The sequence below is a fragment of the Dendrobates tinctorius genome, unplaced genomic scaffold (assembly GCF_039654945.1).
Source record: "Dendrobates tinctorius isolate UK_male_01 unplaced genomic scaffold, ASM3965494v1 ptg000064l, whole genome shotgun sequence".
NCBI classification, from domain to species: domain Eukaryota; kingdom Metazoa; phylum Chordata; class Amphibia; order Anura; family Dendrobatidae; genus Dendrobates; species Dendrobates tinctorius.
In genome coordinates, this window is record NW_027361732.1 from 14,725,625 (window position 1) to 14,749,405 (window position 23,781).

The 23,781-nt window shown below is 42.2% G+C and overlaps 1 protein-coding gene across 2 annotated transcripts in view; it reads left to right on the plus strand.

The window, feature by feature from the left end:
- The window catches only part of VWA8 (von Willebrand factor A domain containing 8), a 670,166-nt gene that overhangs the window by 187,399 nt on the left and 458,986 nt on the right, over nucleotides 1-23,781 (plus strand). For both annotated transcript variants that reach the window (XM_073580317.1, XM_073580318.1), the window contains exons 9-10: nucleotides 18,390-18,498; nucleotides 21,359-21,463. In XM_073580317.1, the coding sequence (XP_073436418.1) occupies nucleotides 18,390-18,498; nucleotides 21,359-21,463 (214 nt within the window). The remainder of the gene's footprint in view (nucleotides 1-18,389; nucleotides 18,499-21,358; nucleotides 21,464-23,781) is intronic.

Here is a 23,781-nt window from a genome sequence, read left to right on the forward strand (position 1 = left end):
CAATGCGAGGGTGCCAAAGCGGGAGAAGGACACGGCCATTATGCACGTCCCTTCCTGGTGAGGAAGCCATCAGAGAAGAACCTGAAGCCATTAAACGAGTCGGTCCGGTACAGGCAAGTCAAATGGAGTCAATCAGGGGTAGTCCCACTCATCGGACTGAGCTCGGTAATGGCAACGGTAGAGCTGAAGGGTGCATATTACCATGTTCCAATCCATCCGACCACGTATCTCTCTAAGATCATGGCGGAAGCAGTGATTTTCATCCGGCGCCAGGGGATGGGCATTATCCCATATCTGGACGACTTCCTCTTCTCTATACCATCTCATGTCAGAAGATGGACATAGGAAAGACCCGGGGACATTAAGATCCCTGGGTTGGATACCGAACCTGGTCTATCCCTCCACGAGAGGGAAGCTTCTGGGAGTTCTCTCTGACTCAAGGGGAAAGACATCCTTCCTACCTATGGTTTGTCAGGTCGACCTTGTCCACCAAGGACCTGGTTCAGGACTAGCGGGCACTGACCCTCAGAGTCAATGTATGCTCTAGGATCTCAGACCACATGCACCCAGGCGGTTTCTTGGGCTCAGGCCCACAAAGCCACGTGCTTTTACATTCCAGGATCCGCCTGGCCTACGCGGCTACAAATTCCATTGTCCTGAAGGATTCCCCTCCCTGGTCAGGTTAAACCGGCCCTGAGGTGGTGGTTGAACTACCGAAATCTTCAGAAGGGAGTCAGCCGGATTCAGCTTCCCCTGAAAACACTCCGCTCAGATGCCAGCCAACGAGGCGGGGGCACACTAGTAGAGAGATCCTATTTTCAGGGGCGATGGCTGCCGAGCATCAGCACCAGTTCCTCAAATCTGAGAGAACTGAAGGCGGTAGGAAAAAGCGCTAAAAAACGTCATCATCGCTAATCCAAAATCGCCACGTCTGCACCTACTCGGACAACATGACCAAAGTGGCCTATCTCCAGCCAAGGGGGTACGAAGTACGCCGGCCTGAAAGCAATAGCAACAAGGATCTTCTCCTGGTCAGTGCGTCTGAAAGGATCAGACAATACCCAGACAGATTTCCTCAGTCGAAAAGATGTTCATCCGGAGGAGTGGTGCCTGGACCATGCGGTATTCGTGTCCCTAGCCTCAAGATGGGGTGGAGGTGGACCTAGCCACCAACAGGAAAAGGCGAAGACAGAGGTATTCGTCTCCCTCAACTACATTGATGGAGTGCAAGGAATAGGTGCCCTTCACCCAATGGTGGGATTCCAACCTCGCATATACCTGCCCACCCACACCGATGCGGGCAAAAAACATCTCAGGAAATCCAGACGGACGGAGTTCCCACAATACTAATCGCCCCGTGGTGGCCCGGAAGAAGTGGTACAGTGCCCTACCTGCCATGGCCTAGGAAGGTCCTGGCTTCTGCCTCAAAAAGGGCGACCTCCTTCACCAAGGTCCTCTGCTACACCCAGACGTAGGCAAAGGGAACCTGGCAGCATGGTTATTGAGGCCGAATTCCTAAGAGCCAAATAGCTCTCGGATAGGGTAATCCAAACCCTTCAAGAAAACCAAAAACCAATAACCAAGGCCATCTATGCCAAGGTCTGGGAAAGGTTTACGCCCTGGTGCTCTCCAGGCACCCCTGATCCCTTCCATCTCAGTGCAGCACAGACCCTAGATTTTTACAAAAGGTCTGGAACAGCCTTATCCCCAGCACTAAAGGTATAAATATCAGCTCTTAGCACCTTTTTTGATCTTGACCTGGCCAGCCACCGCTGGATCCTACGGTTTATGGCTTCGGCAGCCGGGATTCGTCCTATACTCCGCAGTCAGGGGCCTCCTTGGGATCTCAACACAGTGCTCAAACCGAAGATCCATTTAAGCCTCTAGATTCCTTGACCATGGAAACCTAACCCTTTAACCGTCCTCTTAGTCGCAATTACTGAGGCTAGATGTATGGGAGAATAGCAGGCCCTGTCAATTCAAGAAGCTTACCTTGCAATCACTGCAGATATTATCTTGAGATTAGATCATGCCTGTCTTCTCAAAATTTCGTAGGAATCAGGACATTGTACTGTCCTCATTCGGCCCAAGCTCTTCCAGCCCTAAGGAAGAGACCTTCCACACTCTCGACATTTGCAGAGTGGGTCCTGTCTACCGACAATAGAGTGAAGCCTAGCGGATTCACCAGAATCTATTCATCCAGTTCTCCGGACTAAATAAGGCAAGAAGGAGTCAAAGAACACGATCGCGAATTGGATCACACAATCTATCTGCCTGACTTACGCATCACAGAAGCTGGCTCCACCCGCCTCACTGAGGCACATTCTACCCATGCGATAGCAACGTCATGAGCAAAAAAAAAAAAGGGGAATGGAATGCTTTGTCAGAGCGGATATGCAGAACTGCCCCTGGTCGTCCATCCACACGTTCACCAGGCGTTACAGGCTTAATTTCAATGGGGATTTAACATTTGGCAGATGAGTGCTGCAGGCCGTGATTCCCCCCCCTAAAGAAATTGGCTGTTGGTATTACTCCGATGTAGCTGTCGTGGAAGGTGACTAGAGAAAATAGAATTAGACTTACCGGTAATTCGGTTTCTAGGAACCTTCCACGACAGCACTAATTTCCCTCCCTATCTGATATTCTTATTGGATGATTCCTGCACTTTGGTGGTAACTATTCATACTGGTGTCCAGGAAAACACTGGTGGTTGCAGGAAGGGGAGGGATATTTAACCTCTTCCTGTTCCTGTCCCCTATTAGGGCGGGGTAGACATCCTCCGATGTAGCTGTCGTGGAAGGTTCCTAGAAGCCGAATTACCGGTAAGTCTAATTCTATTTTCAAATAAAAATCTTTTTTTTTCGACCCTTGTCAATGTCTGGACTAGATTTTAAATTTATTTGGCATCTCATTTGATTAATAAAAGTATGAATTTTCATGGAAAGCACAAAATTGTCTGGGTGACCCAAAACGTTTGAACGGTAGTGTACCTTAGATCATTGTAGCCAAAGAATTCTATTTTAACATCATTGGTTCACAGGACTTGTTTCCAAAATGCATCAGGCTTGTTTATATGTTCTTTTGCATACTTCTGACTCTGAATTTTATAGTGATGATGCAAGAGAGGATTTCTTCTGATGACTCTTCCATGAAGGTCATCCTTTTCGAGATCATTTCATCTTCATCGTTCGTAAATGTTCACAATAAGAGTAATTTTCACCTGGGGTGTTCAAACTTTTACACACCACTGTATATAATGTAAATAATACAAGATCCAGCATTCACAATAGGCCATAACTCACATCTACCCCTTGTTCACAATTTCCTTTGTCCAAATTGTATCATGCTTAGATAATATTTCAATACAAACAAATGGGGTCATAGTGCTGCTAGTGTACATATAAATAAAAAGAAGTAGGACTCTGACATTAGGCATAGTGGCCAGTTAGAAAATTGCAAGATATTTTTGTAGTATAGATTGTGATATGAAAACTAAAAAAAAAAAAGTATGCTTTTTTTACCCTACGTTTAACATAAAATCTGCTTTCATCCCTTAACGACCGCTGATACACCCTTTAACAGCAGTAATTAAGGGTACATATTCCTCAGCTCTGCTCTTTTAACGGTGCTGAGAAATAAGGGTATAGTGCCTCCCAGCAATGGAATAATCTCTGAGGTCTCGGCTACTGTAGGGAGCTGAGACCCTGGAGAACTTGATCAGGGCCTTTATTACAGTCCCCTGTCACGAGATCACCGTTATTTGATGAATAACGGCAATCAAGTGACAGGGGACTGTAAAAAAAAAATATTTAAAAAGGTCCAATTTAAAATTCATTTATCTCTCCTCTGATACAATCTAGCATATCAGAGAAGAGAGAATTGGATTCCTCCGAGCACCCTGATTTCTCCGCCTTCCCCAGACCTTCCTCCTCCGTCTCCTGGCCCTCCGTGTCATCTTCCTGACAGCAGTGCACTGTGGAGATCTGCCGGCCGGTACCAAGCAACAATAGGGAATTTGTTACCCCCTTAGGCTTAGTTTTTGCTGTCACCGCACACATCAAATCGCATCCGCATACATTGCATGTCCCTGCGTACCCAACGTTAAAGATAGGTACGCAGGGAAGCGCAGAACACATTCAGAAGTAGACGGAGCATCGGCGGAGCTTCAGGAAGGAAAAAAAAGAGGAAGTAGGCAGCCATCAGCAGCCCTCCTGAACGCAAATATATGAAACCAGCCTTAGTTGGAAAAAAAAATTAATTTTTTTTCTTTATTTGCAGTTTGGATTGTAGATAGAATTTTTTTTCAAAAGTAAAAGCAAAAATGTTGATGACTAGTTTTCAGCGCAAGTGCTTGCTATTCAAGTTTGCATCGGGTGCTCAGGTATACATGGAGTATTCTGGGTCCCTGCATGTTTTTTGGGGGGTCTCAACAGCCACAAAAGTGGTTGAGCAGGGACTCAAGTATGTCGTTCGAGCACTTGTGATGTTTGATGCACTCCTGAGCAAACTGGAGTATCAAGAGCACTTGTGCTCAACACTAAGGACGACATATACAATATGATAACCTAATGTTATCAAATTCTCTGTCGTACTTGTGAGTTCAAAATGCTCACTACACCCCTGGGAAAAATCCTTGAGGGGTGTGGTTTCCAAAATGGTGTAACTTGTGGGAGGTTTCCACTGTTTAGGCACATCAGGGTGTCTCGAAACGCGACATGACGTCCGCTCTTGATTGCAGCCGATTTTGCTTTTAAAAAGTTAAAACGCGCTCCTTCCCTTCAGAAAGTCGAAACAGTGGATTTTCCCTACGTATGAGGTATCGGCGTACTCAGGAGAATGCACAACTAATGTTGGGGTCCATTTTCTCAAGTTACTCTTGTGAAAATAAGAGTTTGGGCGAAAGTAATTTTTTTGTGAAAAAAATTAAATGTTCATTTATTTCTTCCACATTACTTCAGTTCTCGTGAAGCAACTGAAGGGTTAATAATCTTCTGGTATGAGGTCTTGAACACCTTGAGGGGTGCAGATTTTAGAATTGTGTCACTTTTGGGTACTTCACTTCAAATGTCATGTGGTACGTAAAAAAATGGTTTCGTAAATTTTGTTGGAAAAATGCGAAATTGCTGGTCAACTTTTTACCCTTATAACTTCCTAACAACAACAAAAAATTACCTTTCCAAAATTGTGCAGATGTAAAGTACACATGTGAGAAGTGTTATTTATGAACCATTTTGTGTGACATGACTCTGATTTATTGGCAAAAACATTTAAAAGTTAGAAAATTGCAACATTTTTTAAATTTTTGCCAAATGATTATTTATTTCATAAATAAATGCAAGTCATATGGAAGAAATTTTACCATTATCATGAAGTACAAAATGTCATAAAAAAATTCGCAGAAGCCGTGCGATGCGTTGAAGCGTTCCAGAGTTATTACCACATAAAGTGACCGTGGTCAGAATTGTAAAACTTGGCTTGGTCATTACGGTCAAAATTGGCTTGGTCACTAAGGGGTTAAAAAATAGAATGTTTTCTGATGGCACATTACCTTTAACAGTAAAGAAATTTTCTTTCAGTTCTCCTAACAGGGAAAATACAAGCACCTAAATTATAAGGATTGAGATTATTCTGGGAGTTGTTCCATAAATAAAAGCAGTGGAAAACTACAATTACAAGTGATCTGGCTGCTTTATTGGAAACTACGTTGTCTTTTTTTTTCGCCACATTAACAAAACTTGTTTTCCACAGTATCTAAAATGTGATAATTCACTTTACAAGTTCATACAGTGATGTTGAAATGTGTAGATTGTCCTGATATAGAATGCATCGGTATAACTTGTGCTCCAAGACCTAAAGCATGTAATGTGGGAGGAAAAGGACAATATATATCAGGACTTATGAGGAAAATCAAAAAGAATTGCATTTAGACGGTGGAATATAATTGTACATTTGTTTTCTGGTTTTATAATCGAGTTCAAACATTGAGCAACCCAAAGATGTACTTACAGATTTTGGTAATTGTTTTGCTTTTTTTAACACACTTCCATATGAGCAACCAGTAATCCACAATATCTGATTATCTAGCAACAATGAGATTCCCTTTTTTCTTTTGTTTTGTTTTTTCCCCATTTTCCCCCAATTTTTAAACACTGCTTTTATTAATGATTTTTAGTCATATTCATTCCAGGCAAACAATATTAAAAGATATTATCAATTTACAATCAAGTTGTACATTTCTCAAAAATAAACATCTAAGGCTATGTTCACATAGCATTGTAGTCAACTCTCAATGGATCAGTTGGGACTGCTGTCTGAAACCCTGGAAAATTTGATTCAGCTAAAGTGCTGATGGGGTGTCTGTCTTAAATGGTATAGACAGTCACATTGTCATCTGTTGGACATTTTTGGCTGTATACACTTATTTGAGTTTGGCGCCATGACGTTGTTGACTATGCACTTGAGCCCACCTCAAATAGCCATATACAGCTGAAAATGATGTCTGGCAGAGCACTCTGTAAACACTGTCCATATCATTACAATCACTGGTCCCAGGCTGGGTTCATCACCCGAACAAGTGCCGGGGCCCTGAGCATGGGGGTTGTGCCAGTGCACTATGGGGGCCTGGTGCCAGCGCCTACGAATGGGCCTCCCCCCCACTTAATCAGGGCTACTTGCAATACTTATTTCTCCCTGTTCCTCTGCAGCTGCGGTGTCTTCTGCGTTTTCCGACCTGTGATGTTTCAGGACAGAGGGCATGATGATGTCACTACAGCGTGCTTTCTGTTCTGAACAGTCACAGTGCAGAGAACCAGAAGATGGCGATGCTGAAGAGTCAGGAGCAGACTGGCGTCCAGCAAAGAGATGTGAGTATTTCATTTTTATCTTTGGAGTAATACATGGGGCTCATTCTGTATGGAGCACTATACGGGGCCCATTTTATTATATGGGACCCATTTTGTACGTAGAATTATATGGGGATCATTATGTATGTAGCATTATATGGGACCCATTATACAGTATATGGAGCATTTTATGGGGCCCATTATATATGGTGCAATACATGGGGCCCATCAAATACTGTGGAGCAATATATGGGACCCATTATGTATGGAGCATTATATGGGGCCCATTATGTATGAAGCATTATGTGGGGCCCATTATACATAGAGCGTTATATGGGACCCATCATATACTGTAAGGAGCAATATATGGGGATCATTATATTGTATGGAGCATTATATGGGGTCCATTATTCTGTATGAAGCTATATATGGGGCTCATTATTCTGTGTGGAGCACTATGTGGTGACCTAATACTTTATGCAGCAATATATATGGAGCTCAATATTCTGTATGGAGCACTATGTGGAGTCCATAATACTGTATGCAGCAATATATTGAGCTCATTATTCTGTATGGAGCACTATGTGGTGCCTATAATACTGTATGGAGCAATATAAACATCTCATTCTGTATGGAGCACTATGTGGTGCCTATAATACTGTATGGAGCCTTATATGGGACTCATTATTCTATATGGAGCATTATATGGTGCTCATTATTCTGCATGGAGCACTATGTGGTGCCCATAATACTGTATGGATGACTAGACAGTTTCTGAGCTATTGTAAAATTTACAATAGTGTAGGGATCTGTACTCACTCGGCTGCAGTTGAGGCAGGCATAGAAAGCAGTATTACTGGAATGTCCAAGCAAGTTTATTTAAACAGCATAAACTGCTTTGGATAGTAAAAACAAATAAACAGCCTGTTACGGCACAACGTGAAAACAAACAGAAATAGTCCATATAGTACTGCGGGTCCGCCCGCTCAGGTCAGTGCCTTCAGCAACACACACATGGAGGTGTCTACACCTCCAGCCACAGACACTAAATGAGGCAATTGGCCTCCATTTTATTAGCCAAACCATGCCTCTGGGGTAGAGATATGTGAGCGATCATTCCCACCCATCTCTTATGACCGCTTGTAAAACCCGGCCCTGGAGCAGCCCAAACAACTCTCTCAGTCCTATATGTGCTGGAGCATACTTCCGAGTGCACATCACCGCAGCTATTGGCCGCGATGACACATATCTATCCTCCATGACTTGTCCGGCGGCCACCTTACATAAGATATCACTCGTAATGTAAAAAGTAAGTGGAATATTTGGCATTGTACTATATCCATACTTATATGCCGTATCTGTGCATCATGAATCATGGTATGTGTTAAAGGGGCCCACGAAAACCTGGAGCTGGACCTGCTTCAGACATAAGTCCCGATGGAGCCATTAACTGTAGGCTAAAAGGCTATGTGAACATAGCCTAGCAAAGATGGTCAACCCTGGAAACAAATAATTGGAATTAAAGAGGTAATAATTGAATAACCACTTAATTATATTATGAAAATTTCAACCTTGGACCTGCAGCCATAAAGCACCAGGTCTTAATATGAGAGCGGAAAGTGTCTTTGTGCGGGAGTGTGTGTTATAAATGAGTTTTGCGTCCTATGAGTTAACTACATTGGCACTATACATTAGTGCCCTAATCACAAGAAGGATAGCCATCTGGGCGGTAATCTGGTAGAGTTTCATCAGATATAGAGGAGACCGCTGTCGGAGCCTCTTCTTGATAACTGGAAAGTGAAGAGCGGAAGATCAGGTGAGGAGCGTTACTTAGGTGAAAGTCTAAAGTCTAGTAAGCTTGTCTCATTGGGGACCTAGGTGTGGGACTATAGAGTTTATCTGTATTGGGCCACATTCACAGGTACACTATTTGGTCAGTATTTTACATCAGTATTTGTCAGCCAAAACCAGGAGTGGGTGATAATACAGAAGTGGTGATGTGTTTCTATTATACTTTTCCTCTGATTGCTCCACTCCTGTTTTTGGTTTACAAATGCTAAAATAAAAATCTCACCAAATACTTAACACGTGAACATGGCCATAAAGTGAGAGAACCTATGGGGAAATGAGTTAATCAGAATGAAGTACAACTAGAGTATTTAATTTTTAGTTCTTATTTGTTATCAAGTGACGAATATGACACATTCATACAATGTATTGATGAGAAGTCGTTTGTACACAAATGGTCAAAATTATTGGTATCCCTCGTTTAATGACAGAAAAACCCACAATGGTCATAGAAATATCTTGAATCTGAAAAAAGTAATAAAAAATCTATGAAAATGAACAAGTGTAGGTCAGACATTGCTTTTCAACCATGCTTCCGCAGAATTTTTGCAAAAATAAAACTCATGAAATAGGCCTGGACAGAAATGATGGTGCCCCTGAAAATGTGACAAATGGACATGTTTAATCAATATGTCCACTAATTAGCATCACAGGTGTCTACAGTCTTGGAATCGGTGACTGGGCCTGTATAGAAGGCTGCAGATACTCACTGTACTGTTGGGTGACATGGTGTGTATCACACTCAACATGGACCAGAAGAAGCAAAGGAAAGAGTTGTCTCAGGAGATTAGAAAGGAAAGTATAGACAAACATGTTGAGGCTGGGGTCAGCATTGTGAGAAACTCGGACGAGTCCCGCACGTCAATACCCTGCACTCGGATCGGAACGTTCAGCTGCATGTATTTCTATGCAGCTGAACACTCCGATCTGAGTGCCGGTGGCAGTGCTGGGTATTGACGTGCAAGACTCGTCCAAGTTTCTCGCAAATCTGACTCCGGCCTAAAGTTAAAAGTTATAAAACCATCTCTAAGCAGCTTGATGTTCTTGTGACTACAGTTGCACATATTATTCAGAAATTTAAGCTCCATGGGACTGTAGCCAACCTCCCTGGATGTGGCCGCAGGAGAAAAATTGATGACAAATCAAAGAGATGGATAATACGAATGGTAACAAAAGAGCCCAGAAAAACTTCTGAACTGATTAAAGGTTAACTTCAAGCTCAAGGAAACATCAGTGTCAGATGGCACCATCCGTCGTTGTATAAGCCAAAAAGAACTTCATGGGAGACGACCAAGGAGGACACTATTGTTGGAAAAAAAAATAATAAAAAAGCCAGACTGGAATTTGCTAAACTACATGTTGACAAGCCACAAAGCTTTTGTGAGAATGTCCTATGGACAGATGAGACAAAAATGGAACTTTTTGGTAAGGCACATCAGCTCTATGTTCACAGACGGAAAAATGAAGCATATCAAGAAAAGAACACTGTCCCTACTGTGAAACATGGAGGCGGCTGTGTTATGTTCTGGGGCTGCTTTGCTGCATCTTACACAGGGTGTCTAGAATCTGTGCAGGGTACAATGAAATCTCCAGACTATCAAGGCATTCTAGAGAGAAATGTGCTGCCCAGTGTCAGAAAGCTTTTTCCCAGTTGCAGATCATGGATCTTGCAACAGGATAATGACCCAAAAAACACAGCTAAAAACACCCAAGAATAGCTAAGAGGAAAACATTGGACTATTCTGAAGTGGTCTTCTATGAGCCCTGACCTAAATTCCATTGAGCATCTGGAAAGAGCTGAAATGTCATCTGGAAAAGGCAACCTTCAAACACGAGACAACTAGAGCAGTTTGCTCTTGAGGAGTGGGCGAAAATACCTGTCGAGAGGTGCAGAAGTCTCATTGACAGTTACAGGAATTGTTTAATTGCTGTGATTTGCCTCAAAAGGTTGTGCAACAAAATATTAAGTTATGGGTACCATCGTTTCTGTCCAGGCCTATTTCATGAGGTTTTTGTTTTCTATATTCTGTGGAAGCATGGTTGAAAAGCAATGTCTGACTTTTGTTTATTTTCATAGATTTTTTTTATTTATTACTTTTGTCAGATTCAAGTTAATTCTGTGACCGTTGTGGGTTTTTCTGTCATTAAACGAGGGGTACCAACAGTTTTGTTCACGTGTGTATTTTCGGCTATTGTAAGGTAGACCCATAGTTATAAGGAATGAGTTCCTCTACTGTACCAGTGAGAGATTTGTTATAAATCACTGGATATATCTTGGACGCCTGCTAGCATTCTTTCATGTTACCAGATAGTTGTAGAGAAGCAATCATGATGTAAAAGCAATTGTCTGATGTAAAAGGGTGGTGAATAATATGCTTAACCTTGCTATTCTGTTCATATTGGCATTACACTTATTCTGTTCGGGTCAACACCTATTAAAGTCGGGTAGTTATGACACATCTACTCTAAGCATATTATTTCAATACCAGTTGCATTATTTAACTGTATGTGAACATGTTTGGTCAAAAACAAATGAAAATCAAAACTTCAGTTTGTTTTATTTTGTTTAAAAAATTTTGTACATGTTCACTTATTGCTATATTCAGGCATTCTTACATTCTGCATAGAAATAACTCACATGTGCTTCACATAAATATTTACTACAACTAGAACGTGATATTTGTCTTATCACAAAAGTTGGACAAATGCTGCATCTTTTCCTTTTTAGGCTTTTTCCGGTTCTGGTGGAGGCCATGGGTTCGCTTTGTTGAGCATGCTGCTGGATACAATTTACTATGGCTGCTGCTCCTTCACTTCGGGTTTTTACTTTTATTCCTAAATTACACTGCTCAAAAATATAAAGGGAACACTAAAATACCACATCCCAGATATCAGTGAATGAAATATTCCAGTTGCAAATCTTTGTTTCAACGCATTCTACTAAGTAATGAATAATGAAACATAATAATAGTCCATGTAAATCAAAATTCTGGATTGGGAATGATACTTAAAATCAAAGTGGAGAATCAAATTAGAGGCTGATCCAACTTTACTGGAAATTCCTCAAGACAAGGAAATGATGCTTAGTAGTGTGTGTGGCCTCCACGTGTCTGTATGACCTCCCTACAATGCCTGGGCTTGCTCCTGTTGAGGTGGCCGATGTTCACCTGAGGCATCTCCTCTAGCTCCTGGATTAAAGCATCAGTCAACTCCTGGACAGTCTGTGGTGCAACATGGCATTGGTGGATGGAGTGAGACATGATGTCCCAGATGTGCTCGATTGGATACATGTCTGGGGAACAGGTAGGCCAGTCCATAGCATCAGTGCCTTAATAGTGCAGGAACTTCTGACACACTTCAGCCACATGAAGCCTAGCATTATCATGGATCAGAAGGAACCCAAGGCCCACTGAACTTGCATATGGTCTCACAATGGGTCTAAAGATCTCATCCCGGTACCTAATGGCAGTCAGAGTACCTCTGACTAGCACATGGAGTGCTGTGCAGCCGTCCAAAGAAATGCTTCCCCACAGCATTACTGACCCATGGAAAAACGGCCATGCTGGGGGATATTGCAGGCAGCAGGGGGTTCTCCCAAGTCAGGGTTCCCCAACTCCAGTCCTCAAGGCCCACCAACAGATCATGTTTTCAGGATTTCCTTAGTATTGCTCAGGTGATAATTGCATCACCTGTGCAATACTAAGGAAATCCTGAAAACCTGATCTGTTGGTGGGCCTTGAGAACTGGAGTTGGGGAACCTTGCTCCAAGGCATGCCCAGACTATCATTTCTGTCAACGTGCTCAGAGTGAACCTGCTGTCATCTGTGAAGAGCACAGGTCACCAATGTCAAATCTGCCAATCTTGGTGTGTTCTGGCACATGCCAGGCACCCTGTATAGTGTTGGGCTTTAAGCACAACACCCACTTGTGGATGTCAGGCCATCATACCACTCTCATATAGTCTGTTTATGACAATTTGAGCAAACACATGGATGTTAATGGCCTGCTGCAGGTCATTTTGCAAGGCTCTGGCACTGCTCCTCCTGTTCCTCCTTGCACAAAGGAAAAGGTCGCAGTCCTGTTGCTGGGTTATTTCCCTCCAATGGCCCTCTCAATGTGTCCTGGTATTCTGACCAGTCTCCTGTACTGTATATGTTCCATGCTCTGGACACTGTGCTGACAGACACAGCTACCCTTCTTGCCACAGCTCGCATTGATGTGCCATCGTTGATGAGTTGCACTATTTGATCAACTTATGTGGGTTGTAGACACCTCCTCATGCTACTGTACTTCTAGAGATGAGAGCAATAATAAAATGTAAAAGTGACTAAACAACAATCAAAAAGGATAAGAACAGAGAAATGGTCTGTGGTCAACCCCTGCAGAATCACTCCTTTATAAGGGTTGTTTTCATAATTGCCCATCATTTCTACCTATTGTCTGTTCCATTTGCACAACAGCACGAGAAATTGATTCACAATCAGTGTTGCTCCATAAGTGGACAGATTGATTTCACAGAAGTGTGATCGACTTGGCGTTACATTGTTGTTTAAGTGTTCCCTTTTATTTTTTTGGAGCAGTGGAGATGGCATAACAAGTGACGTTCCTAATTCTTCCTGAAAGAATCTATTTTTAAGCAGTGTATTTGCTTTCCAATCAGGGTTTATTTCACGCCATAAAACAAATGCATTGTAGGCAGATATATCAAGAATGTTATAAAATAATACCATTGGCCACCACTGGTTTTGCGTTTGCTTGCGTATAAGTATTAGTTGATCTTGTGTATCGACTGCCTCTTTGGTGGAATTCTAGTCTAATCTGTGGCTTTTTGTCATCTCGACTACTTAGTGCACTGTCGTGGTGCATCGTGCTCATCAATCTGTTTCTTATTTTTGGGAATATATAAAACCACTCTCATATCTCCTGTAAAGTAAAACGTTTAACCATGAACATTTCTTTTACCAACGATACCTTGCGTCCGTTGCGGCTTGCTTTTTTTTTTTTTTTCCAGTTCCCACCATTTTACCAGGGGCGTTCATTAAAGTTTTCCCCTGACCCACTTCTATTTATCACTGGACGCTGAAACTGCATGGATAATAAGTCTCTATAGGTTACGTGCCAATTTGCAACTCAGAACAGGTAACGGTTCTTGATTTTACAGGTGCTGAAGTGGCGTGAGGTTTGATAATGGACCCAGTGGGATACAGAGCAGTCATCAAGGTCACACACCAAAGGAGACGTTAGATGAGATGAAAGATGTTTCACGATCCATTTTTGGATCTGTGGCAAATCTGGATTCTCGCATATAAATTTTTTTCCTTTCTGGCCAGAGAGGGTTAATGTCTGTTTTTCCCCCCGGTGGCCGCTGGTGTAATTACATTGCTGATGCAGGTGGTGACCACTCCCACCTTCCTTTAAAATGTCACCTGATGCATCAGCTGACTGATGGTTATACAGGTCCTTTTGGATACCAACCATGCTGAAGACAGGAAGTTGCTGGTGCAGTGGTACTTCAGCTGAATACTTTTATCTGGTGCCTTACTCTGCTGTGCGGTGCATTGCAGCAGAGAAAGCTAAGTGTAGTTTTTGTTACCCTGTTCCTTTTGCTGTCTGTCTATCCTTACATTGTGTTGTATTAGTGCATTGGTGCGACCAGTATCTTCACTTGCCAATTCCCTACTTAGGGATAGGTGCCGGGCAAGAGGGCTAAGGTATCATGCTCGGTGACACGTTGAAAGAACCTGTATAGGGACACTAGAAAGAGCAGAGCACATCCTCAGGAGAGTGCATTTCCCCGTTTCCTATCGCAGGGCCCTCCGCTGTAATTGTTTCCCCGGTGTTCCCGTGTTTGTTTTACCATTTAGTGACTGACCAATTGTTGGGTCATGTCACACAGGGCCAGTCACTTCGTGACAAGACATTTGTAGTGATGATTCCCCATCATATGATGTAGTCAAGAACTGGCATCATCAATTCAAATATGGTCGGACTTCAGTGCAAACATCTCCAATTCCAGGGCGGCCCCACTCTGCTACTGATGAACACACCATCCAGCAAATGGAGGTTGCCATTTTGGTAAATCACCGCCACCTAGCCCAAAATATCAAGATTAGTGTGGGGTCCGTGAAAAAAAAATCATCCAAGACCATCCTTACATGCACAAGGTATCCGTTCGCTGGGTTCCCCGGCTGCTCACACCTTTCCAGAGGGAAGATCGAGTCAAATGCTCTCATGCACTATTGCCAATGTGCCATGGAAGCCAGGAGGACTTTTTCAACAGAATGATCACACAGAATAAAAGCTGGGTCCATCACTATGATTCTAAGACTAAAGTCCAGTCAATACAATATAATCATCATGATTCACCGCCTCCAAAGAAGGCACGTGCCCGACCCTCGGCAGGCAAGGTCATGCTCACAGTATTTTGGGACTAGTACAGAGTAGTAGTGATGGATTCCCTAGCAATGGGTACCATGATCACTGGGGCATACTATGCATCACTGCTGCAGAAATTGCGGGAGTCCATCAAAACCAAGAGATGTGGCCTGCTCACCATAGGTGTCCACTTTCTGCATGACAATGCTCCAGTTCACAACTCACATTTCCCAAATGGAAGCATGCTTCTGTGACTTTGAAATTCTACCGCATCCCCCTTATTTACCCGACCTCGCACCATCGGACTTACACACTCTTTCCAACAATGAAGTTATTTTTGAAGGGCAAGCATTTTCCAGATGATGAGACTCTGATTTTTGAAGTCCTAACGTGGCTCTTGGAGAAACCTGTCGACTTTTACAGCAAGGTGTTTACAGTTACTTAAAGACATGGGAGAAGTGTGTGTCCCTAAGTGGCACCTATTTAGACAAGGACTAATAACTGTGCCATGTTTCATTGCTCTCAGTCTACAGGAAGTGGGTCAGGGGAAATCTTTAATGAACGCTCCTCGTAAGTTTTCGTTTTAGCAACAGCTGCCCCAGTTGGTACAATGTAAAAAAAAGTTGTCACATTTTGTCTTGTTAGTCCATACATCAATTCTGAAACAACTCACATAGCCTGACTCTTTTCAGGTTTTTCTCCAGGCTTTTTTCCTGTATATACCTGAGCGTTTAGAGCGTATGAGCTGCTGCTGTCACAAGTGTCCATGTTTTGATGCTGTACGATGCTGGCTTACTCGGTATACAGTATATTGTTTGTACAGTCAACTACCTCGAAGTGCTTAAGTTGTTCATCCTCAGTGACATTTTCATCAGTATTGTATAAGTTTGCAAGACTCTATCAACTTATCCCAAACGTCTATAATAGCGACTAGTTATTAGATAATTAGCTGATGTTAGAAGAGACTATTTTCCTGCCTGGGCAGAAGGCTGCCAGTTCAAAATTGCATTTTTGTTTTTAGACTGAATTGCTTGCATCAGACTAATTGTCTGGGTATTGTGCCTCATCAGATTTAACTTCAGAATCAGAATTCTTGTAATCATTTTCCCCACCACTTATGTGTTCCTCATCTTTGGACACTTTCTCCACTTGGATATGGTCTTCAGAATCTGAGACGATAGCAAGCTTTTCCAATTCTGGTTCACTCAATGGACGTCTTTGCCACATTTTTATCCAACTTTCAATATATTGAACACTCATGATTTTCACAGGCTAAGGCTAGTTTCACACTAGAGTTTTTTAGCGCTGCGCTTCGTGCGCAATAGAATCGCATGCAAAAAACGCATCATGCGTTTTGTATGCGTTTGCTTTTTTTAGGCGCATGCGTTTTAACCAGTTTCTAGCCATGTTAACTCTTAAAACGCATGTGATTTTAAATGCCTGCGTTCCCATAGACTGTAATGTGATTTTTTTTGCGCATGCCGTGCGCAAGCGTGCGCATGTGGTTTTTTTGAGACAGGTCGGACGGAACAAAAATACAACAGGTTGCATCCGGCGCGCCTAGACGCACACTACAAAAAAAAGGCATGCGCACGAAAACGCATACGAACGCGTGCATACGCTAGACCATGCGCCCCCATGTCAAAAATAGGGGCGCAGGACGCATGCGCATGGACGCGCACAAAGCGCAGCGCTAAAAAACGCTAGTGTGAAACCAGCCAAAAATCTGCATTGTGGAATAAAATAGCACTACATAAATAATCAACAACAATAATAATAAAATCACTGCAAACACTAACCAGTAGAAACAATAATAGCTTATATACTGTACTACAGTGAAACAGACCTGTACTCAAAGCCCATCCATCTGCAGTAACTTGCAAATGTATCGCGCACAGACCTGCAGGAACTAGAGAAATTGATAAACAATAGTAGATGCAATAGATAATCCAAAATGATACTATGCATTGCTTGTGACTGAAAATATGGCTGGAGATCTGTATAATACACTATTGGGTCTCATATCGACCCCAACAGTATATGTGTAACAATCATTTCTTACAAAAAAAATTAAAATAAAATTGATTGGTATTTGGTTGTGTGTTTTTATCTACCTGAGGATGGCCCATGTAAAGTTATCTCATTCATTAGGGACTATATGGAATGAGAAATCTCTTTACATGGGACAAGAAATTGTGTATTTATGCATAGTCCCAAATTCACTGATGTAGACTAGTGTTTGGTTCCTGGCATTATAAGCTAAGTGAGGTTTGGTGGATCCCCGTTCTGTAACATGTAAGAAGAGTTAGGTGAGCAATATGAATCGGTTTCAAGAGCATTTCTGTGATGATGGAAGTAACCGATGAGATTTCTCTACTGGCAGTTAGGTATTTTTTGGTGTTAAGTCAGGATCTTCTTGAATCTATTTGTTAATCTGGAGTTGAGTAAAAGAGTAGTCTGCATAAGAATCTATGTGTAGAATCTTGGGATGGGCGCCATATGAGATGTCAAATTCCATCGGTAGGTGATTCAGGGGTGACAGACTTTACTTCTCTGGTACATTTTGGAGTATTGTTGTAATGTAATGTTACTTTTCTAAGAACAGAAGGGAAATCTTGTATCTGGGAATTTATTTTGGAACTTGAGTTTGAAGTTTTTCACTTTATGGTCTAGAACTTGGTGAATGTGTGTCACTTGGTCAACACTATGAAGAGGCTTTCATGAAAAACCATAAAAAGAAACACTAAAAAAGACCCATATGTCTGGAACTGTCTGGCGGAATAAAAACAAACAAGCAAAAAAATAAAATAAGACTAAATACTTAGGCTAGCAGCAAGAATCAACAGCAGCAAAAACTTTCCAGCAAAAACTTTCCACTTTTGACCTGGTGGCAGGTCCTTTTTAAGTCTGAATGACTCTCCTTTTCCTGTGTTGTGTCGAATTTATTTTCTGGTGATAAGTGAACTTATGTACTTTGTAGTATCGTGGTTTTGTGAAGAATGAGAAGATAGTTTTTGTATGTCCAGAAATTCTATTGTGTGGAAGAAAGGATGGATCAAGTTTGCGTTTTCTACTGTACATTTGGCGTTACATGGTATAACAATTTTGGTTAATGTAGCAAAAATACTAGTTTCTCATAAAATGTACCAAATAGACATTTCAAACAGTCATATATAGTTTCAACTGAGTAAAAAAGGTCTTCCCTCCAGCCATGTTAGACATTGCTCTTTTATATGTTCAAATATATGTGTGTATATAAAATATACTAATATATATTATTTTTAACAATAATGATAAAAATATTACATTTCTTTTCTCTTTCAGAATTTCTCATCTCCTGTCTTTTGCCACCACTCTGTGCTCTCTTGAATCTTCCACCCTGGGGCTTCCAGACTTCCCAGCAGACAATTTGGCAGCAGCCGTTGGCATTTTGGTAAACTACTTACAGTGATACAATTTCAAAACTGTTCTTTAAATACCTCAGGCAGCAGTCATAAAGAGGTTCTTGGTATCCACTACTGGACAACCCTTTCTTAATCACTTTATTGCCACATTTAAAATAAAAAGAAATAATACTTGCCTCCCACAATGGTGCCTTTCCTGCCAGAGGCGCTATTCCTGGCAGGACACTTGACATTGTTGCATCAAGTGGCCGCTGTAGCCAGTGTGATTGGCTGAAGCGGTCAAGTGACACACACATGCCACATCACCCTTTGGGGAATAGTGCTGCCGACTTTGCACGCCAATAACTTTGACTGTCAGACAGCTACTTGTGGGTCAGGAACTGAATTGGGAGAACCTGAAAGCTTACAATTTGGCTGGAGCTATTGTTAACCTATGTAATATAAGCATCACATAATCACAGAGAGGAGCCAAAAAGGGACAAGAGTGTGAATTTCAATGTGGTTGTGTTTTATTTCCTCTGACAGTAGTGAAGGGAGACAGAGCGTTCTGCCAATTGCATCAGTGCATAAATTTACCAAGAGTGGGATTGCGCTTAATGATGTGGATCTGTTTTAGTGTATCATCTCAAACTGAAGACTTCTTCTGGGTAAAACAACAAGTCATAATACTTATTATTAAAACATCAGGAAGGTTGGATCCAGATGGGACTTAGAATTTCCGATACATATCCATTGCAAAATCCGCTTATGTTACATACACAAGCAACGACATGTAATGTAATTTGTTACTACATCTGCGTGCAGAGTAGGATTGACAATTACTGGCTACTACTAACGATTGTAATTGTTGGCAGGTAAAAAATGATTTACAAAATGCTTAAAATAGGTTCTGAAAATGTAAAGACACAATACTCACCCCATCGATTCCAGTTCTGCGCCGCCCTGTGGCCGCCAGTCTATGCTTCCTGCTGCACAATGAGGATATCCCAACACAAGGACAATTCACTGTTGCAGCCAATGACTGCTCCTAGCTTCTATTTTATTTTTGTTATTTTAGCACATTAAATATCCTTCACCTTAGTGATAAATGGAGACAAAGCCTCTCGCTGATATAAGATATCTCCTCTCATACAAGAAAAGCTAGTGTCTGAATAAATTCTTATAAATGGGGTATTTTGGGTTTTGCACAGGTATCTGATGGTTTGATAAAATGAAGGAAAAAGCAAATAATCTTCTTTTTCCCACAAAAACTGCAAAATTTGCTCCTGAATCACCGTATTGAGATATAAAATTATTATAGTTATTTTGCATCCGGCAGTAATTTTATTTTATGGATCTTTACAGTCAGATGGTTGCTGATTACCTGCAGGTTGTGCTCGGCGCTGATCTCAGCTGGGTCAGAGCAGTTATGGACAGGTCCTGCCAGCGATTCTATGACTTCCTGTGACATCATGTCGTCAGAGCAGCTGCTTCTCTTCCACTTCGCTGTTGGGATGTGACTGCCGTTGTAAGGCTGATTGACAGCCGTCTGCATATCTGTGTGGAGCCGGCAAGTCAATCAGCATGACATCAGCAGTCACCCCCCCCCGGTGGAAGAGCTGGTCTGTTGATTTGGAGTAGCAGAATCGCCGGCAGTAGAGGTCTGTGATCACTTTGAGCCAGCACTGGGCAGAACAGGCAAGCAGTTAGCAGCTATCTATCTGTCAGTTCTTGGCCCAATAGGAAAACATTAAATAGTCCCAGATAACCCCTTTAAAGGGTTGTTTTCTAATGTCAGCCACTTTGCATTTGTACCTATGGGCAACATAGATGGGGCCCATTCATTAAGCACAGTAGAGGGCCAATGTCAAGAAGTAGCTCTCTATATGCCGGGTTCACACAAGCATACTTAATCGTCAATATACGGATCTCAATACCTGGACATAGACACATGTGAGGCTGGAAAATCAGGGCAGGAGATCTGCAGCCAGCCCGAGTATTGTGGTATGAGACCATGAAATACACTAGTGTGAACCCAGCCTTATGTGGACAACCATTTCTCTTTATACCCCTTTTAGTGACGCTGCAAGAGAAACATAGTAACATAGTTTTTAATGTTGAAGGAAGACTTTACGTCCATCTAGTTCATCCCATAACCTAACATGTTGATCCAGAGGAAGGCAAAAAAAAAAAAATACCCATGTGGCAAACACAAGCTGCACATTGGGAAAAGCTGAATCACAATCAGTGGGAGCTCTTTTAGTATTTTTTTTATGATAAAACATTCCCTTGTACATAAACTACATGTAGCACATATTTATTTCTCAATGATTGCAAAGATAGATGTCTTTTATTATAGTTAATAGATGATATCTCGTTAAGTAGTTTACGTTCTGCCGCAGCTTTCCTATTGGTTTATGGCAGAGGCCACATGAATGTGCAGGAATATTTCATGTTCTAATGTTTGAGAATAGGCTGGCAGCATGGAAATGTTTGACTTATTTATAAAATTAATGAAAATTGTCCATGGCCATTAAATCTGACACTGAACAGCCTTGCCGTTGAAATGGTTGTTAGGATTATTATACTGGTTGTTCACTACATTTCATGCAGAGTTAATGGTGCTCCTAAAAATACATCTGTGAGTATTTAACGCAGCACATTCCTTGCTAAAACATTACAGCTACTCTTGTTTATGTAATGACTTCTAAAAATACGCAGCTTTCAGTTTATGGCGATCGAGGACACGTCTGGCTTTCCAAGAATACCACCCGGCGGTACTCTCAGTGAACTCTCTGTGTAATAGTGATTCAATTCATGAAATTGTTAAATGGGGGCCTCTTCCTTCCCCGCTGCGATGTCCGCTATGTCAGACTAACACCTAATTTGTTTTTCTTTTTATAACCGAAGAATGTGTTCCCCACAATATCTTCCCAACAAGTCATTCAGAGACTTTATCCTTACACTGTGATGTTGGGAAAAGAAGGCAGAACGGCCGTAGAGGACACATTAAAGGTACATTTGTCAAAACGAAATAATAGTCTGCACTAATATGCAATCTTTGGAGATACACCCCTGAGCACTGAAGTAGCAAAAGGTAGAAAAGAGAAGTCATGGCGTAATGGAAATCACAGGATCGATAGACATGTTAATGAAATGCAAATGAGGAAAGAAAGGAAACAACATTGAGGTTATTATTAGTTGTCTGAGGAATGTCCTGCCACACTGAATGCACTTGGGCACACAAATCATTAGCATCTTCTGCTGGCAGCAATTGGTAATTGCCAACCAGTGATGTCCCAAATGTGTTTTGTGGGAGACGATACCATGGCCTGTGCTGCACATGGTAGCACATTTATGCCATGCAGGCTGCTCACAGTAGTGTGAGCAACATGCGGCCTAAAGGTACTGTCACACTTAGCGATGTACCAGCGATCCCGACCAGCGATATGACACGGTCAGGATCGCTGGTACATCGCTAAGTGGTCGCTAGTGAGCTGCCACACAGGCAGATCTCACCAGCGACATCGCTGGGGTCGGGGGTCGCTACTTACCTGTCACACTAGGCGATCCTGACGTCCTCCCGCCCGGCTCCACGCTCGTCGCTCGTCTCGCCGCAGGAAGCTGACGAGGAGAAACAGTCCTGGATGTTCTCGCGCGATTAGCGATAACCAGCGGGGGAGCCGATCATAGGTAAGTATCAGACACAGCGATATCGCTAGCAATATCGCTATAACGTCACCAGTTATAGCGATATTGCTAGCGATATCGCTTAGTGTGACAGGCCCTTAACATTTTGGCACCTATAGAGGAGACTAGATGGGTCCGATGACCATACGTTATGCTTACCCACACAATAATCTCATGAGCAGGATTGATACCTTATGAAGGCTTTTTCATTGTATTGCTCATACGGTCTTCAGATGAAGACCTGAAGCTACAATGGAGGTCTGTCGTCTTCAGAAATGTCATGCTTTTTTTTTTTTTGAAGCAATGATAGCTGGAGATTGGTTTGGAGACCACAGTAACAATGCCTTGAAGAACCTTTCAAGATGGAATGTCACACTCATCATACTACCAGAATTATGGTGTGGAGTGGGATAATATATGGTAGCCGGTGCCCTCCAGTCTTCTTTTCATGCACACTAACAGCTCTGGTCTTACATTGATTTGGTGTTGGAATGAGTTTGGTACAGCAATGCCAGGCCACATGTTGCTCTTGCTATTGTGAGCAGCCTGCGTTGCCTAAATGTGCTACTATGGTCTGCAGCATCTCCAAGCTTGTATCCCATCAAGCACATATCATAAGTTACTCGTGAGTAATTGCAAAAATAGATGCCAGCAGCAAATCTTGATGATTAGTGTGTCCAAGAATATTCCAGCTTTAAGGCTATGTGCCCACGTAGCGTTTAAAACCTGACACCTGAAACCGGACTCCTTCCCAGAAAACGCGCGTTTTTTTCTGTGCAATTTTTTAGTGGTTACGCATTTTTCCCGCGATTTTCGCGTGCGGAATTCAATCACTTTCTAAGCGATTTGAAGCATCGCTTGGAATGTGATTGACAGGTTGGTCACACTCGTCAAACATAGTGTTTGACAAGTGTGACCAACTTTTTACTATTGAGGCCACCTATGCGGTATCATAGTAAAAGATAGAATCTTAAAAATACTAAAAAAATAAAAAATCTTGATATTCTCACCTTCCGACGTCCCACGCAGCCTTTCCGGGCCTCAGCGATGCTCCCGTTCCCAGTAATGCCTTGCGAGAGCATTGATGACATGAGGACTCGCGAGGAATAGAGACCGCTACAGTATCGTGGGACCGTGACATCATCAAAGGACTCGCAAGGCATTAGAATCATAGAATCGTAGAGTTGGAAGGGACCTCCTGGACCATCTGGTCCAACCCCCTGCTCAAAGCAGGATTCGCTAAATCATCCCACTCAGATGTCTGTCCAGCCTCTGTTTGAAGACTTCCATTGAAGGAGAACTCACCACTTCTCGTGGCAGCCTGTTCCACTCATTGATCACTCTAACTGTCAAAAAGTTTTTTCTAATATCTAATCTGTGCCTGCTCCCATTCAGTTTCATCCCATTGCTTCTAGTCTTTCCTCGTGCAAATGAGAATAAAGTTGATCCTTCTAAAATGTGACGGCCCTTTAGATATTTGAAGACAGCTATTAAGTCTCCTCTCAGTCTTCTCTTTTGCAAACTAAACATTCCCAAATCCTGCAACCTTTCCTCATAAGACAGGGTTTGCAGACCGGTCACCATTCTGGTCGCTCTTTTCTGAACTTGCTCCAGTTTGTTGATGTCTTTTTTAAAATGTGGTG